Here is an 18,186-nt window from a genome sequence, read left to right as displayed (position 1 = left end):
TCTGTAGAATAACAGCATGCATCCCTGTAAAGATTCACTCAAATCAGTTGACAACATTAGGAGCAGTCTGGAAAAGACTGTCTAATAATGGCCATATGTGGATGCCATAGCAACCAGTAAACATATCAATTTTGAAGAGACAAGTGTAATGAAGAATCCACACATCAAAATAACTGCTTTATTACCATATAGAAACTGCAATTAGCATAATCTTATATAGTGGAATATTTTCAGCTGGAAAACCAGTAAAATAAAATTACTGCTTAAATGTGTATGTTAGCAGTATATACAAGGTGTACATAACTGGATTTTAAAATTTGAATACTTTATTTTTTTCAAAATAGACATATTAAGTAAACAATACATCAGATAATTTCTTTGAAGATTTACTGAAATCAATTTATCGAAACTAAAACAATTAAATTTTTAAACCTACCTGTAAAATATAACAATCCAATAAAACCTAGTAAGAAAATATGGTATTTGATGGAATTTCAGTGGAGTCCCTTTTAACAGCAGAACTTGAGTTTAAAAGAAACATTACAAAGTCTAAATGAAATAGGCAACTTGATTATCAAGAAACGTAAAAATGTAATCCAGCCACTGACTCTCATGTAACCTAAAATTACAATCCAGCTGTCGGAAACACTCTTACATATACTAGAAATGTTAAAAAAATGACCAGGTTATTCATAAAATTGTTAACATTTCTTTTCACTCTATCTGGTTGAAAACCTGTCAGTTACTGGATTCGTGCATCACTATTTTGAGTTCATATTCTCAGTTGAACCTTCCTGTGCATATCCTTGTTAACAAAATTACCCAGCTAGTGAACAAAACGTTCATGTTGTTACAGATTTACTCTTCTTGTTCTTCATACTTTTAGTTTTTTTCATCATTAACTTTCCTCCTTCATTTGTTGACAACTTTTTCTTCTTCTCTGGTTTGGTTTTAGGTGATGCATTTTTTCCTTTTCTCAATTTAGTTTTAGTTGATACATTTTTTCTTTTTTCTGGTTTTGATGACACACTTCCCTCTGTTACTGATGTGGCTTCAGTTTCCACATTTTCCCCCACTTCTGGTATGAATTCAGGAGATACACTGTCATTTCCTTTTATATCTCCAGGTGTTTTATTTTCCTTGTGTTCAAAGTTTTTCTTTATCTTTTTACTTTTAACTTCTTCAAAATGCATTTCATCATCCGACTCCTCATCTATCTTTCGTTTGGTCGTTCTCGGAGGTGCAACTTTCTGTCTCATGTTCATAAATTTTCCATCCTCATCCATCTTTCCTACTTTGATGTCACCCATGTTTGTAATTAGTACATGGCCATTCATAAGGGTGCTAAGCTCTCCAACCACAGGCTCCGGTTTTTTTGGCTTCTTAGGAAGTTTTACTTCCTGTTTTGAACCTGATTAAGTAAATAATAATTGAAACCCTTCAATATTGTAACTAAGGAACATGTTGCTCTTAATCATATGAAAAATATTAAACTATGATAGATGAACATTTTCATTTGATAAATCAAATTTGTCCAGACTGTATTTAGTAACAAACCATCCATATCTTTTCACATATACAGAAATGCTATTAATGCCATCTAATTGTTGTATAAAAGTTCCATTTCCAACTTTGGTCTTAAGAGTTTATATGTCAGTCAATTTTGCCTAAGGACATTTGTGATTTCTTGCAGTTAAAAAATCTTTTTGATCTTTTGTTTACTTTTAAATTCATTTGTTTTTCCATAGTGCAAACCTTACATTGCTTAGAACTTAAATAAAACTGTGATAGTTTTATATCATCAGTCAAACAGAATAAATTTCTTACTGAATGTGGCAAAGAGAGGAAGAGCAAGGGATTTTCCTGTGCGCACATACACACTCTGTATGTTGGCAGGTCCTCCAGGCAGAGCTGCACATATGGACTCCACAGCTTTCATGACATTGTCAGCCAATTTCTCGACAGACATATCGGAGTATCCTACGGTTGCTGCACTGTAAAGAAAAAGATACAGAATGTTATGGACAGAGAAGTTGGCAGAATCTACTACAAAGTCAGAATTGCTATATCATATTTCTGCTGTAAATAATCTCTGTAGTTTCTCTCCTTAAATGAGTGAGAAAACTTTGTTTTTTAGATAAAAGCAATGATTTGTAGTGAGGCTGACATGCATAAAACAATAATGCATTTGTTGTCATATGAATTAAATAGGGAGATGAAGGACTACCTCTCACCACGCTTAGTTGAACAATATATTGGTGCAATACAAGTGGGGTTCATGCTACAGAGAGAAATATGCATAAAATTTCTATTGAAACTACAATATAGGTTTAAAACACAGGAAATACTGATATTTTCCTCAGTACAATAAAAATGCATTTTTTCCATTTTCATCTCCAGAGGTACAAAATTTCTTATTTCATGGCAAAATCGAACACAAAAATATATAAAGAAGTGTGAAAATGTCAGAACTACAAATTTCATCATTGAATCAATGAAATCTCTTCGAAACAATGATCTATTGTAAATAAAGGCAGAAAGTCACAGTCACATTTACCTTGATGCTCCCATTCCAGAAATGATACATCTGCTGTCGTACACAACCTTTTCTATCTCCTCTTTTAAGTTTGCTGCTTTCAGATTAACCTGAATTGGATGCCTGAAACGGATTATTAAATTTGTTACAACCATATTGGAAGTAATATCTTTTTTTTTTTATTCTTTTCCACAACTTCATTTGATGATGTAGATCAAAAATCGTCTGTTGCTAATTGAACAAAGTCAGGGGAGACAATCTGTCCTACATAGATTGCATGATTTCTAATGATCTATTACACACATATACATCAACACTCTGTTGGTTCCCATTCCTATTCACAAATGTATCATTGTTTGCAAAATTTGTGACCTTCAACCCTTTAACCTTGACCAATGACCACATTAATGGAAGGTGTAGTATTTGATATTAAGATAATATAGAGATATATTGCTGCAGAACCTGATGTTACAATGAACGGACTGTCAAGGTATCACTTCTACACTACAAAATAATTTCATTGGATTAAATCCTTTCTACATACTTCCTTTTTCCGTAGAAGTTTTTTCCCAGCAATGAAGGTAACAGGCGCATGATCCTTTCATCTGATACAAACAGGTCAAACATATTGGCAAGATTTCGCTTTGCCTCAAAAGGTTTGTACTCCAGCTTCAGGCACTTTAAAGGTATAACCTAAAGGACAAAGAAACATCACAGATCAGAGCAGATTTATAAAAATTGTTCAACTTGTGTTTTCAATGATTAATACATAAAGCAGCCAAAAGCCTGGCTACAGACTGATCAAATACATCTGTAAACAGTTCCATTTAAATCCATTGTCATTAAGCAAAATTAATGGAAATCAATAGGACAATCAGAAGTGAAGTCCCTGATAAACAAGATAATGTAAGGTGTGACATCCCTAGTGCCCGCTGTTCAAAAGAAACACACAATCATATATACTCATGTTAATATTCCAATTTAATTTCTATTTGTTATTTTTAATTGTTCCATACAAAGTATTGAAACAGAGAAATTCTACTAGAGTGCTAGCTTGATGCCTGTTCAAAGTTTTGAGTATCAGGTAATTACCTTAAACAGATTGAGAGAACTGGTCTGAAAAATCTGAAATATGTAATCTGGCCTATACATTTCTGTGGTAATAGAAAAGTACTTAAATGGAGAGCTTCCCCATAGCAAAAGATACTACTACTTTAATAAGTGTAAAACGTTTTGAGCTATTATCTTGAACAGTTTCAGAACACTGGTACAGAAAAAGTAAAATTTGTAATGAGGGATATCTGTTTCCATGGTAACAGAAAAAAAAAAACTTAACTAGAGCACTAACCTAATATATACAGAAAGTTTTGTGGAGTTGATTTGAATGGTTTTGAAGTGGTAGGCCAGAAAGGAAAGTTTACACTTATTTTGTGTTTTTTTTTAACTATACTGCCATGATAACACAAAAAATATAAAAATAAAATGTTGTCAATATCAAAAGGCACAACTAGGGCACTAACTTATGCATACAGAAAGTTTTGTGAAGTTGAGTTGTAGTTGATATCATCCACAAAAGCATTTCATGGAGTCAAGAACCTTATCAAGTATAAACGTCAATTACATTTATTGCATAGACTAAAAGCAGGCCAGACAGATGGATGGACATTCCCAAATAAATATAAATGCGTATGAAAGACTCATTTTCAGGAAGTTATCATGTCAGAAAACTTGCTGGCATGGCGCCAACTCACACATAATCATAAAAATTCCAAGTCACAAAGGGTATAAAAACAAGTTTAATCCGTCGACCTAGCTGGACCTTACAGGTAAGAGGGACAATCTATTTCTTGGCAGTCTGCAAGGTGTAAAAAGTTGGTTAAATGGAAGTGATCTGACATGACAATGTTTACATAATGCTTCCAGGGGGCGAGGGGTTCTTGCTTAATAAACATTGCACTCCTACAAAGATATTTAGGAACCATGCTTTTCCATACTCAAATCTTCAGAACCCAATAAATTTCTTCATAACTGGACTCATCAAACTTTTGGAAATGGTGCTCTGGATTCCCAGAAAAAATCAAACAGAAATTACTATCGTATATATCCCTACCCGTTGTGTTGTTCTATTTTTTAGATTCACATTTGATAACGAAGTAATAGATTTATAATACAAACCTATTGGTACAATATTTCAAATTTTCACCATAACATTATTTCTAAAAATTTTCTTAACACCTGATTGCATTTATACATAAACTCTGGTTATTGATCCTATACTGCTGGTGCTTCCTCAGTTAAGAAGTATCTAGAGTAGTCTGCCCCTACAACAGGCCAGTGGTCAATAGTCCCACTGACAGGCCATTTGTGAGTAGTCAAACTGACAGGCCTGTTGAAAGTAGTCCTACCTACAGGCCTGTTGTGAGTAGCCCCACCGACAGGCCAGTTGAGAGTAGTCCCACCGACAGGCCAGTGGTCAATAGTGTTCATAGGAAGAAACTTACCTGAGTTATGCAACTGATGCCTTTTGATGACAAAAGATCTTTAAAGTGTCGTTCTGTCACTTCATGTTCCCTTGAGGACTTATTAAGGTCCTTTACAAAAAGGCAGACCTCCTGTTCTGGTCTCCATACTGAATGTGGTAACCTCCTGAAAGTTAAACCACAGATTTTCTCAAATATCTGATAATACAGAATCAATCTTAGATCAGTATCATGAAAGTTTTGAACACTATTCATCTTTAATATTTCCATAGTAAAAATGACTTGAAATGCAGTGGGGACCTTTTAAGGTTGCACTGATTAAAATCACTTTATGGATATAACACATTTTCCAAAACTGATTTTCAAAAGGAATATTCCATGTAATTCCACATCTAATTCATGTCAAAACGGCTAGGTATCACACACAGCTACATTATGCATTAAAAGGGAAGCCTGTTTTGCATTTCCTATATTTTTAATCCCAATAGTTTGAATCAAGGTAAATGTTGCTCATTATAATGTGTTTGGATTCAGATTGTTGTGTCTGATGAAATAATATAGAAGTATTTAAAACTAGATTAAATTCATACTGACTGGTCTATTAAAGCAAACTACAATATTCTTCAGTGTTAACTATAAGGTCAAGGTCACAACATTGTCATACAAAGGTCAACGTCATTACAACACAGTAGACTAAGTAAAACATTGCTAAACAAAGACAATGTATCAGAATTCCTAGTTCGATAGTTTTATGCTTGAAACACGACAAGACTTACTCTGAAACTTGTAACATGCTCAATCTCAGCCAAAAGGTCAAAGGTTGTATAGAAGATGTAATGGCCCAATATTAACAATTGAAACACAAAATGATTACTATAAACCGGCTCACAAAATCTTGCTTCCAATTGTGAAATATTGGTCAGGATATGCTATGGAAACTGAGGTGCAAAGACTGATAAGATGAACATTATGTTATGTAGCAATGATTTCTTCCAAAGAAATGTATAAAAAACAAAATATCATGTCTTTCTATAGCAAAATGAAGTACTGTGTGTATCCTAACCATTTGCAAGGTTTTAAATGTATTTCTTCTTACTTACAGCTTAATAATTTTGTTTTTGACACTTGGAATCTTTTTCACAGCAAACTGTAGTTGTATTTCCTCTTTATCATCAGACAACAGAGCTTTCTTTTTGTCTCTATTCACCGACTTCAATAACAGCTGAAGAGTTTTCAACACCTAGAGGTGAAAAGAAGAAAATATATATTACCAAATTTTTCAATTTATTTATTTCATCTATTTTGCAACCTGGGTTGATTTACTAAAAAGGGGAGGAAGGAGTCAACGCTGGTCTGGTAGATAGGTAGATAGGGTCTTTAGGTTGATAAACTGCTGGAAGACGGATACCAACAGGTATGCAGGGAGTCACTCAATAAAATTAATAAAACATCATAAGTAGAAGTGTTCTCAACATCAACCAAATTCAACAAGTAGTAGGTATAATTAATTACTTTGCAGACCGGTTTCATCAGTTAAGGCTCTTCAGGGCAAAATTACTACAATTTCTTGCCCTAATGTACCCTCAATGAGGTACCCTCATCACATGAACGTTATATTGTTCCATTGTCACAGGCATAGTAACTCTTTATTACCAGATCATTTTAAAATGTTCATAGTGCAACAATTATCCTATTTACCATTGTGATTAAAATGCTATAACGCTCAAGTTTTACACTTATATCTTTATATATATATATATTAGCTGATTTAGTGGTGTCAAACTGAATTGGCCTAGCTAATACAAATAAACAAAGCACCATGATACTGACTTGGACAGTTTGCATTAATATATGTAGTAAACATTTCATTTATTGTTAGATCCTTTTTGTGTCAGTTTTGTGTACCTGACAATGATGGCGGCCTCACAGAATCTTCAAATTTTCCATTAAAAAAACTGAAAATCCAAAAGCTATGCAAAGTACAAACCCCCAAATTTAAATACTTATTTTCTCAAAAAAAAAATCTACACACATAATGTGGGTTTTTATGGTAATTATGAAACACTTTCACACTGCAAAGTACTGTATTTTTTGGGCAATATAAGGCCATGTCTGGCAAAAAGCCCACACTCATATGTATTGCAATTTAAATTAGTAAAATTATTAACCAATGCTATTTCAATGTCCTGTAATAAGCAACCCCATATGTTTATACGCATATTCCTATAAGTAAGCAGTATAATTTGGACAACAGAGTATACTGTAGGTTAATTAAGGTATTCATGTAGGTACACTACCAGGATCCAGCATGACAATTCAACCACTGCTACAGAATGTAATATTCCTCATGATGATGATCCTGATCAACTTTAAAACATATTTTCACTTTAGCTTTGTAATGTCTTCCAAACATATACAACAGGACTTCATGCCAAGAACCTTTACTTGAAAGCTACTAAACTAATAGCTGGATATTATTTGACTGAACTAGTCCAGATCTTCTATGCATCTTCCACTTCCTTGTTAGGTCACATTTCCAGAAAAAAACATCAAGTTCTGATAGTAGCAACTAATTATTGTTATCAGTGTTAACAATAATTAAGAGAATGGGAATAGAGCGACAGATCTAATACAGACTCGCATCTGGAACTCCGTAATCCTATCATGCTACAAAGTGGTGATAGGTGAATGGTGGTTAACCCAGTTGATATCTGATGATCATTCATATACTCTACTCAGCTTCTTTATATCAACCAATAACATGACACTCAATTATTGGATCAATAACCTTAGGACTTTAAAGGTATATTCAGTAAGTATATAATGTAATAATCTAATCAATTATACACTTTTAAGAAGAAACGAATTTATTTTTAGTTGCTAACATACCGTTTACAACCATGTTACAAAAAATACAACAATTAAATGATAGGCCAGTTTACAAGCAAAATCTTACTTACCAGGTAAGTCTTTTTACTGGAAGTAATTCTAGGGTGATATCAGTAAAATATTGAAGTTGCGAAAGAACTGCAAAAATAAAGAGATCTTATGCTTGTTGGGAGCTGGTGAAACTGGAGCGTATTTCCCCTGGTGTAAGATTATAGTCTAGTTCAATCACAACACCAGAGAGTTTTTCTAAGAAAGAAATACTACTAGAATGGTCCAATTGTCACTTGACAGAGAGTTCACAAAAACTACTTGCTTTTATAACATTATCTTCCTGTGTCTTACCTCTTCTTTCTGCATCACATCCAAACATGTTTTCTGCCACAACTTAACCTTGTGAGTCAACATTATGAAAAGAAGAAAATATATATATATCAAAAATTTCTATCCAAAAACTCACACACATATCACATCTTGATATCTAAGATGTTGAATTCTAAATAAAAACAAGCCAAGCAAAATGATTACATTTAGATGATTTTGTACAGTTTTTTTTAAACTTCCCATGAAATCCTTACATTTACATAATTTTGCAGTTTTCTATGTTAGCATCCAATGAAACCCTAACTTGTACAGAATATCCCTTTAAGCATCATTTGTATAGAAAGAAGACATATTGAAACACCACTTAATTCAGCTGAGGTTTGAGCTTCTTGTCCCCACAGAGGCGGCAGATTGTAGTATTTGTAACAGAAGAGGTTAAGTAAAATAGGGAAAGATCCAGAAACTTAGGAAGCAATTAATCAAAGTTGCCTGTGGGTATTGGGCACCCTGCCCATCCCTAATACATCCTATTTTAAACATGACTTTAAAACCTCCTTTTCAACTAATCATTCTAAGTGACCATCAGTTTCAATTCAATACCAATTCTTACAGCCAATAAGTACATATTACATACATATAATACATGATACTAGTTAATAAAACAGCAAGTCAAAAGCAGAACAAGTTCAAGAAATACAGATCTTTTCTTCGTTGATTCAAAATTAAATTTGCTAAGACAGCTTAATTCCTTAATGTTGTATGGCATATGTCAACAGTACCAGTACCATGCAACGTTGTTGGTACAGTGTGGGCTTATCCTGCACACTTTTGAAACATACCTTTTCTTTTTCCTCCTCTTCAGATCTTGTTTCCTGCATTTTCTGATCTGTACTAGTTGCTTCGTCCTAGTATAAATAAATATTTAGATTACGGTGTCTCATACAATGAATGAATTGTGTTTTGATCGTGATTTACCAGATTAATCATTTTATCAAGTATCACTTATTATTTGCTGAAACCATAAATAAACACTGTACGCTGATAAAATAAGTATCTATTATGACAAAAGCTGTACTTGAATTAAGAACCTTAACAAGAAACAACTGATTCCAGAGGATCTCTGCACCTACAATTTGTATGGTCATAATTACTCTTCTTTCCCTTGTCTCCAAAAACAAGAGTACCAGTGCCCCTCAAAAACAACTTTTTTTGACACGAAGTTTTAACAAAGGGCAATAGCTCTGTAACTAAGGGGTCATGAACCCTGACTATGCTACATATATGTGTACACTGGATCTTACTTTTGTATGACTGATGTATATAATAGCTTTTCCAATATCCTAGGTTAAATGCAGGCACAGTAATGCCTCAGACACAAAAATTTTAACAAATAGCAACACTTCTGTAATTAAGGGGTTGGGGGCCCGAACATTGATACACTGCACATTGTCTTCATATGACCAATGTATACACCAGTTTTCACTATCCTAGTTTAAATACCAGCAAAGTTATGCTCTGGATATAAAAATTTTAACAAAGGGCACTAATTATTATTTAGGGGTTGAGGGTACACTGCACAATGTAATAGTATAATCAATGTATACGCCAGATTTTGTGATCCTTGCTACAGGCAAAGTTAATCTCTGGACACGAAAAAAGGGATGGAAAGATGGACTGATGGACAAGGTGGTGATATAAGCTCGCCCAAAAATTTTCAAGGAGTATAATAAATACACAAAAAAAAAACCAGACCAAGAGAAACCTAATTATCAAAAAGATGAATAATCCAGAACCTCTGATAATACAAAGATAAACAACTACAACTGTATTAATCCAAGATGGCCACCTGTCAGTAATTTTTTTGGCCTATAGACAGGGCTCTCAAACCCCATTTTGGGACTGGGGCCCGGAGCCCCATAGAATTGGGAAAAATAATGGTGTTTTCCTTAGAATTGGGAAAACATGGGATCTAAATTGGGATACTATTTGGCATTGGGAATGGGGCCGAATATCGGCCCCAAATCTGGCAGATCGAGAGCCCTGATAGGGAATGAATAGGATCTACATATATAAATTGCAAAAACAAACTTCAAATTCATAATCTAGAATGAACATGTCAGTTTTTCTCGATTTTTTTTCAACTAGTCAAAACACTGAACACATAAAACTTGGGACCAAAGGAAATTTACATATGGAATTTGAGAAAGATCCATAAAGATCTTCCCAGGAAATAGTGATGTTAAGAACTTCTTAAATGAAACTCTACCAACAACAAACAGATTTACCCATATATTCTACTATTCACAAACTGATAATTGTTATTGTCCTCGTTCAGTCTCAGTTATATAGTATGAATTGTTAATCCCCCAAATGAACTCTGTTGTGTTATTTTTATGCATTGTGTGACTTGAAATTATACAAGACATTATTGTAAATCATATATTGCCAGAATGCATACCAAACCATGTCAAAATTTTGTATCTTCAATTCATAGAGGGAGAAATTCTGACTACTGACTGTGACAAAGACAAATTAGAAGTAAAAATTGTGGATAATCATAAACTTTCGGAGAACATCAGGTGGTACATACTCTACTGTAATTTAAATTTGTGTTATGATAGTAATAGTAGATGGTAGGATAATTTTACCTCTTCATTTCTTGTGTCTTCCCAAACTGTTTTCTGCTTTTTTTTATCTTTGCTTTTAGGCACCTAGAAAAAAGGAAGCAAACATACATGATATTTTGACTTTTTTCCAATATATAAGACATCCATTTCATAGCTAGATTTAAACCGTTGTTAGCTAAGGGAACCCGCATTACAGTGTTGTAAATGTGTGTACTGGATCGATAGCAAAACAGATGCTCCCTTACACTCGGTGAACAACTCAGTTAAATAGTATTAAAAATAAATAGGATCAAGCTATAAAGAGCACGAACGCTTTCATATATGTTAAACACTAATCATCTATCTTGAAACCGCTGTATTGATGAATATATGATTTTAACTCAGTGTATTCAATATTTTAAGTGCATATAGTGACCGACGTATCCGATATACCGTTGGATATCATATATCAAACTACGGACTTAATGATTTCACAGATTTATCATCTCATTTGTATAGTTTGAAATAATCGTCCTTTCTAAAGATATGGTGGTTGTTACAACATAATCATCGTATTGATATACCTTTTCCTTCTTCATCTCTAGTCCTCCTGTTCACACAATTTAGAACACGTGTGATTCAAATTGGTATGTAGTAGATTAAACGGAGGCCGGTGAGACGTGCCGCGAATATTATTCAAAATAAACTACAATGCTTGAATTGACGATAATTTTGTAAGCTTCATATTTCATCATATTTAACACATACAATTTGCATCACCATACGTTTTTGACACAATCGTATACACAGAAGTTTATTTTTTTCTCAAGTCGATCCGTAAACAGGCACCTGTTTCCTCTCCTCAGCTGAAAATGTATATGGTACCATAAATAAGTCTTCCGTACGCTTTAATTGTACGCAATTTAGCAAGAAATAATATAAGTGTTTAATGTACACAGATCGGTGTAATATGTTTGGGCAGACGAAAAGCTATGGAGAGCCACGTCAGAGTAAATAATGATTTGAAGAGTGTTGAAATGCAGCACTAAAATGAGTTCTACCTCTTATCCGTCGACAGTTCATGACTGGATGAAGGCAATACGGAGGCCAGTACCCTACAGAGTTGGCAATGCGCGCCTTCATGTCAAAACTCGCACTGTTGCATATGGAGTATTATTCATGGCAGCAGTTCTTATACTAGTTGTTTATATACTACCTTCTCAATATATACAACGAAATTGTCCTGATATATATCCAGTTTTGCATGAGTATGATTATCCATTTACATCTCCTGTTAAAAATGAATCCGGAATTCATTATAAAATAGCTGTTGTGACGGATTTAGATACAGAGTCTAAGAGTGAAAAAGACAAAAATACATGGTTAAGCTACATGTTATATGGAACTTTGTCAATATCTACTGATCAGAAATATGTTACTACGAAATTCGATGTGAAGCCGAAAATTCTTAAATCCTCATTAAGTCTAGGAGGGCGTGGGATGGAGCTTTCCGAGCTTATTGTTTTTAATGGAAAACTCTACACAGTGGACGACAGGACGGGAGTTGTGTACGAGATCATTGACAATATGGCGATTCCTTGGGTAATACTTACAGATGGTGATGGCAGATCTCAGAAAGGTATCAAACAAGTTAATGTACTTAAATCAACCATTTACGGTCAATAATACATTTCCACGGTAGTGTATGTATTTTTTTAACTAATAGATTTTTAGCTAATAAGTATCAGAGACAGAATTTCTACTGATGCTAACACTTGGGATGCTTTCATTGTTTTACATCATGCGAGCAAACTGGTTCATTAACATTTTAAGTATAATTAACGTTTAAGGCATAAATCACAATAAATCAGCATACGAAAAAGGTTTTATAAAGAAGCAAAAAAAGATCATCAAATCCATTCTTAGTTAATTCATTAATTAACTTTCCTGGTCTGACTAGTCAAACCAATAAAGAAAACAGTCTAAGAATTGGAGTTTTGACAGATGTTGAATCCTTCATTGACCATGCTGAGTGCGTGTGTTGGGATAACAAAATTAATCTGTGATATAACATCTTGTGTCTTCTAGTATTTACCAAGGTTACATGTGATAACTATATGGAAAATCAGATCACTCTGTCGTGATGTAACATGTACCATTTTGTATTTACCACGGTTAAATTTGATGCTGGTACATGTAACTCTGGTAAATACTAGCCCCAATATACTGCTCGACTAGAAAGATCTTCTCTTTAGTTCAATCATTGAAGTTTGAGACTTGTAAACCAGAGGTCCCTGGTTTTAATCATAATGGAAGGTTAGAAATAAGTAATGATCTGTGTTACATCTAGCATTGATAGGCAAGATTTTTTTATCTGAAATTTCTTATTCACTGAAATCTATCCTGTAAAAAGCCCAGAAGCATGTACATAATCTTTTGAGTCAAAATCAGGAAATGGCCTTTTTCATGACAGGACAATGAAATGGAAGTTATAAGCACAATGATTATTGTAATTCTGCCACAGCAATAAGTATGGATGGGCTTATTACCAGGCATATGGAATTATAACTTGATAAATATGTTAGTTCCAAATTGCATTTTAATTATGTTTGTGCAGTCCATTACTTCCTGCAGCTCAAATTTACTTGCTTGAGTTAACATGCTATTTTGTAATCTTTTTGTAAGTATTTTGATGTGAATTGTGAAAAAAGCAACATAATGCTGAAAATAATAGTTAAAGTAGTCTTTTTGCCGATAGAATTAAAATTATTTTGTAACTTCAATTGCCATTAATCTGAAACAGATCAACATCTTTTGAAAAAAATATCACCATGACATATAAAAACTAAATTTATGAGGTACATTGTATGACAGGAACTTTTTCATTCTTCTAGATATTGTTAATGCACATTTTCCAATACCTTATCTTTAATTTTCTTGGTTTTGACAGGTTTCAAAAGTGAATGGGCGACTGTTAAAAATGGAAAGTTGTATGTTGGAGGTTTGGGTAAAGAATGGACAACACAGACTGGGGAAGTGGTCAATTTAAACCCTCAGTGGGTAAAGTCCATATCAGCCACTGGACAGATTGTACATCATGACTGGCACACTCATTACAATGCCATGAGGAAAGCCACTGGGTACAGTCTACCAGGTAATTATTCTTTGCCTGGTTTGAATTTTGCTAATGAGCAGTTATACATCTTGAAAAATAATTTTAAAAAGATTTATAAAATGACATACGATAATTCATAATAATGAAAAAATCTAGAAATTTATGTCATTTTTTTGTTCTGATTCCAGTCATAATGTGTTAACACTGTAATACTACTTCTTTAATGGCTGCCTTTTGAATTTAACATTTTAGATAATAAAATTTCAAATTTTAATTTTTGAATTTTATTTCAATTTCGGATCCGATTGTTGAAAAATGTGACCGCAAGATCTGAGATTGCCATTTTGAACAATGATGTAATAAGTTTACTTGTTGCAAAAGTATTTTAAATATAAAACAGATTCAAGTCAGTTTTTTTTCTGTGTTCTTGTATACTTAAAATGTATACTATGTAAGAAAAATGCCAGTCTTTATGAAGGCTATGAGTTTGAATAAGCTATACATCTTGCATGTGATCTTTAACACATACCAAGCAGGTATGTTGGTGTATGCAGAATTTTAAACTGAAATAAATCTAAATGCTAGTTATTGATGACTTATTTATTACACTCTGTTGACACGAAATGGGATATGTATATATACTGATATGCTCAGGTCTCTAATTAGACAAGTAAACATGATAGATGTTTCATATCTAAAAACAAAATGTTGAGCTCTACTACTTGGTGTAGTGTTTAAAGTTACAAGTTGGTTAAAAAAGGTTACTCATTCAATGAGATATTTTCTTTTTGGTTTAAAATTTCGGTGTCACAAACCTCCAGTCATTAAATATCTGGTCAATACCCGTCAAAGTTGAGGTGGAAGGGTGTTTTAAAGGGTCATTAAACAACATTATGTTTGATGATTCTTTTGGCCATATTAAGATCAAAAATCAATTTTTGAATTTTTATATACTGATCAAAATTGTTCAGTGGATCTAGGAACTGTCATGATTAAAGCAGGTTGATAATGATATGACCAATATCAGGTTGAACTGATGAATCAGGTAAGTCTGCAACGCTGGAGTTAGAGTAGTTTATATTGATTGTTTATTACTTTTATTAAGTATTTTTACTTCATTTCTTTGATTCCTTTCCAGGATATATGATCCATGAGTCTTCTGTATGGAGTGACATTCACAAGCGTTGGTTCTTCCTTCCTCGTCGAGCCAGCAAAACGAGATACGATGACAAGATAGATGAAAGAAGGGCAACAAACATGATGATAATAGCAAATGACAAATTTGATGATATTGAAATAAGATACATAGGTGTTAAAAATGAGTTACGAGGGTTTTCTTCATTCAAATTCATTCCAGAGACTAATGATCAGATGATTGTTGCGTTAAAATCAGAGGAAGTAGATGGAAAAGTTGCATCCTATATACTTGTATTCACTGTTAATGGAGATATAATTCTATCAGATAGAAAAATTGGAGACTATAAATTTGAAGGACTAGAATTCATTTGAGATAATTGCTGAGAGCATAAATGTTTTGCATCAAATTTATTAAGATGATTGTTACATATATTTTTATGGATATTGAAGATGTACAATACAAACAGGGTAGAGGATCTTATCCTGTCACTGGATTTTTGTCTACAATCTTGTGAGGGTGTGAATGAAATAAACAATTCTTGAATTATCTTGAACAACTTACCCAATCGTCCCAGGAAAAGTATTATTATATGATTAAGTTTGATAATATTTCTGTAAATGCATATTTTGGTAAAAATAAAGTATAATGTCAAAATCTCATAGAGAATTTATTTCCACCTTAAGAATTAGATTAGCTGGCACTCAAATTTAACATTAATTGTAGAGTAATATAATCTTACATGGGTTTGTTTTATTGACAGGTATTTTAACTGAGTGTAAGAGTGGCACAAGGTTTGAAATATACCTGTCCATAGTACAGACTTACGTTTAATTTTTTTCTCACAGACTTAAAAAGCCATAACCAATTGTAAGTTGTTGTGAAACCTAATCATCAGGCCATCATGTAATGTGTGTCGAAATTGATGACTTTATCAATTTTAGACATGGTTATGCTACATAAATTAATGATGCTACCCTATTATGAGTAGCCTCATGGCACATGCCAGCTGTTTTTCCCTACCCAGCATGAGATAACAACCACAGATTACCCAATGAAGTATGTTGGAATTTCATTTCTCGTGTTAAATACATATTGAAGATGATTCAGATTTGTACTGGTGTTATTGTAGTGCCATTTGCAATCAGGGATTTTTTTTACAGTTGTCATAGAAACAAATAACTGGTACTCAATAATATTTTATCCCTTCACTGTTTATATGCTATTCCTCCTCAAAAATTATTTCAGGTTTCTACAAAACCTATTACCCATATTAGGCTAGCCACAATGTTCTATGTATTAATTTTCCTTCCTAAGATTTTTCCTGTTAAGAATTAAGGGAAGGGAAGGAATGAGGAGGGTAATGTTAAACAAGGGTGTAATTGTCTTTCAAATACAATAATTTATATATTTTTTCTTTTTTCCAAAGACAAATCGGTAAGTTGAGTAAAATATGTTGTGGAAAAGGATTCAAAATTTCATTCACACCTTCAACAAAATGAAGCTTACATATTTGTGTTCAGAAGGATTAATAACAATATATTTATTAGTGAATGTATGTCTATTTCTTTCGATATTGCTGTATTCTATTCAGAGGAACTTGTCTAACAAAATTGGTAATAAAATGTACATGTAAGCCTAGCTTCAAAGTCTGGGTCATTCTAAAAACTCAAAAGCTGATGGTCCGAATTTAAAGTTAAGATAGAAATTACATGTACTAGTAATGTTTAACAGAAATATGAGAGTTTTACAAACTCTACTAAACACTGCTGGTGAAATCATATTAAAAAGATAATCACTGCAATGATGATGAAAATATATGAAAAACATGAAACTTTGTCTCCATAGTGAACTTTGTAACATTGTCTTTTTAAACGTTCATTATCATACTTCTTGTTACCAGTACATAAACTATGTATTGATAACAACCATTCACCTGTCCTCCTTATCTGAAAGGCAAGCTCTTCAACTTTCTTGATAATGAAGGTTTAAAATTTTATTTCTGACAACAATATTATCTAAAAAGTTTGAGAGGCCAAGATGATGAGTGGTTAAAGCATATGACTGTCTTAATCATTAGCCCTCTACCTCTGGGCCACAGGTTCCATGTCTACTTGGGAGAAGTCATGAGGTACTGGCCACAGATCAGTGGTTTTTCTCAGGGAACTCCTGCTTTCCTCCACCACTGAAAGCTGGCATATCCTTAAATGACCCTTTTTATTAATATTACATATAGCATCAATAAACCAAAATATAAAAAGTTCAAATTTACCAATTTTAAAATAGAGCATAATAAATTATTATTTAAAATTTGCATGAATAAGGTCATAATTCTACTGATATTTCACAATATCAATTTTCAAATTATAAATATCAGATCAGTGGATATCTCATTAGTTTAACACTGTTGTCAGTGAAACAATTCAGGCATGAAAAGATTGGACTTCCTTTCTTTGTATGTTTATGGTACAAAAACATTATATAAAACCCCACTAAATCTACTTTGAAGTAAATATCAATTTTTTTTCTGATTTTGGCATTCCTTGTCAATATTTTCTTTCTATTCAATTTTGAAATAGTTTCTCTTATTTTATGTAGTATATTTTACAAGTTACCACATGATAAATATGCATACAGAAATTTGTGTTAATTCATTACATCTATAATTCTATAGTCATAAATGTTTTTGCCATATGAGATATGAAACTATGTCAGATACACATCTCCAGTCATGTACTTTTACATTGTTTTTTTAACCTAATTTTTATTTTTTTTCCTGCTTATTGTTCTTACAACTTTTTGTGATATTTATCAATTATGCTTTCAGTGTCAACTTTAAAGGTCAATAACAAATTTTAAAAACCCAGTTCAAATAAACTTGGGATCTACCTAACTGCTCTTGTCTCAAATGCAAAGCCAAATGATATCTTTGCTTATCTATATGGCTTGAGAATGTACTATATTCATTAATTTTCATGGGTATTTTTTTGTTGATTTCATGGGTACTCTTAATCCACGAGTTCATATGTCCACAAACTTTTGGAATTAGTAAAAGTAGCTTTATTGAGCTATATTTATCCATAAAATCAAGTGTTCTTGAAATA

General features: G+C 32.9%; 2 protein-coding genes across 2 annotated transcripts; one reads left to right on the top strand and one right to left on the bottom strand.

Annotated features, from left to right (window-relative positions):
* Positions 1–263: 263 nt before the first annotated feature.
* On the bottom strand, positions 264–11,458 carry LOC132546891 (ribosomal L1 domain-containing protein 1-like). The gene is made up of 10 exons (XM_060210619.1): positions 11,417–11,458; positions 10,875–10,937; positions 9,066–9,131; positions 8,248–8,295; positions 6,117–6,256; positions 5,038–5,182; positions 3,081–3,229; positions 2,558–2,659; positions 1,828–1,994; positions 264–1,411 (listed from the first exon to the last, which is right to left on the bottom strand). Exons 1-10 carry the CDS (start codon positions 11,429–11,431, stop codon positions 843–845), a joined length of 1,464 nt encoding a protein of 487 aa, XP_060066602.1. The 5' UTR covers positions 11,432–11,458; the 3' UTR covers positions 264–842.
* Positions 11,459–11,849: 391 nt separating this feature from the next.
* Positions 11,850–16,518, top strand: LOC132546899 (soluble calcium-activated nucleotidase 1-like). Its single transcript, XM_060210626.1, has 3 exons — positions 11,850–12,471; positions 13,783–13,986; positions 15,086–16,518. The coding sequence occupies exons 1-3, from the start codon at positions 11,883–11,885 to the stop codon at positions 15,454–15,456; spliced, it is 1,164 nt and encodes a 387-aa protein (XP_060066609.1). The 5' UTR covers positions 11,850–11,882; the 3' UTR covers positions 15,457–16,518.
* Positions 16,519–18,186: the final 1,668 nt, after the last annotated feature.

The sequence above is a fragment of the Ylistrum balloti genome, unplaced genomic scaffold (assembly GCF_031769215.1).
Source record: "Ylistrum balloti isolate Yb309-2 unplaced genomic scaffold, AGI_CSIRO_Ybal_v1 Utg369920, whole genome shotgun sequence".
NCBI lineage: Eukaryota > Metazoa > Mollusca > Bivalvia > Pectinida > Pectinidae > Ylistrum > Ylistrum balloti.
Note: the sequence above shows the minus strand (reverse complement) of the source record. Positions and strands in the feature narration are given on the sequence as shown.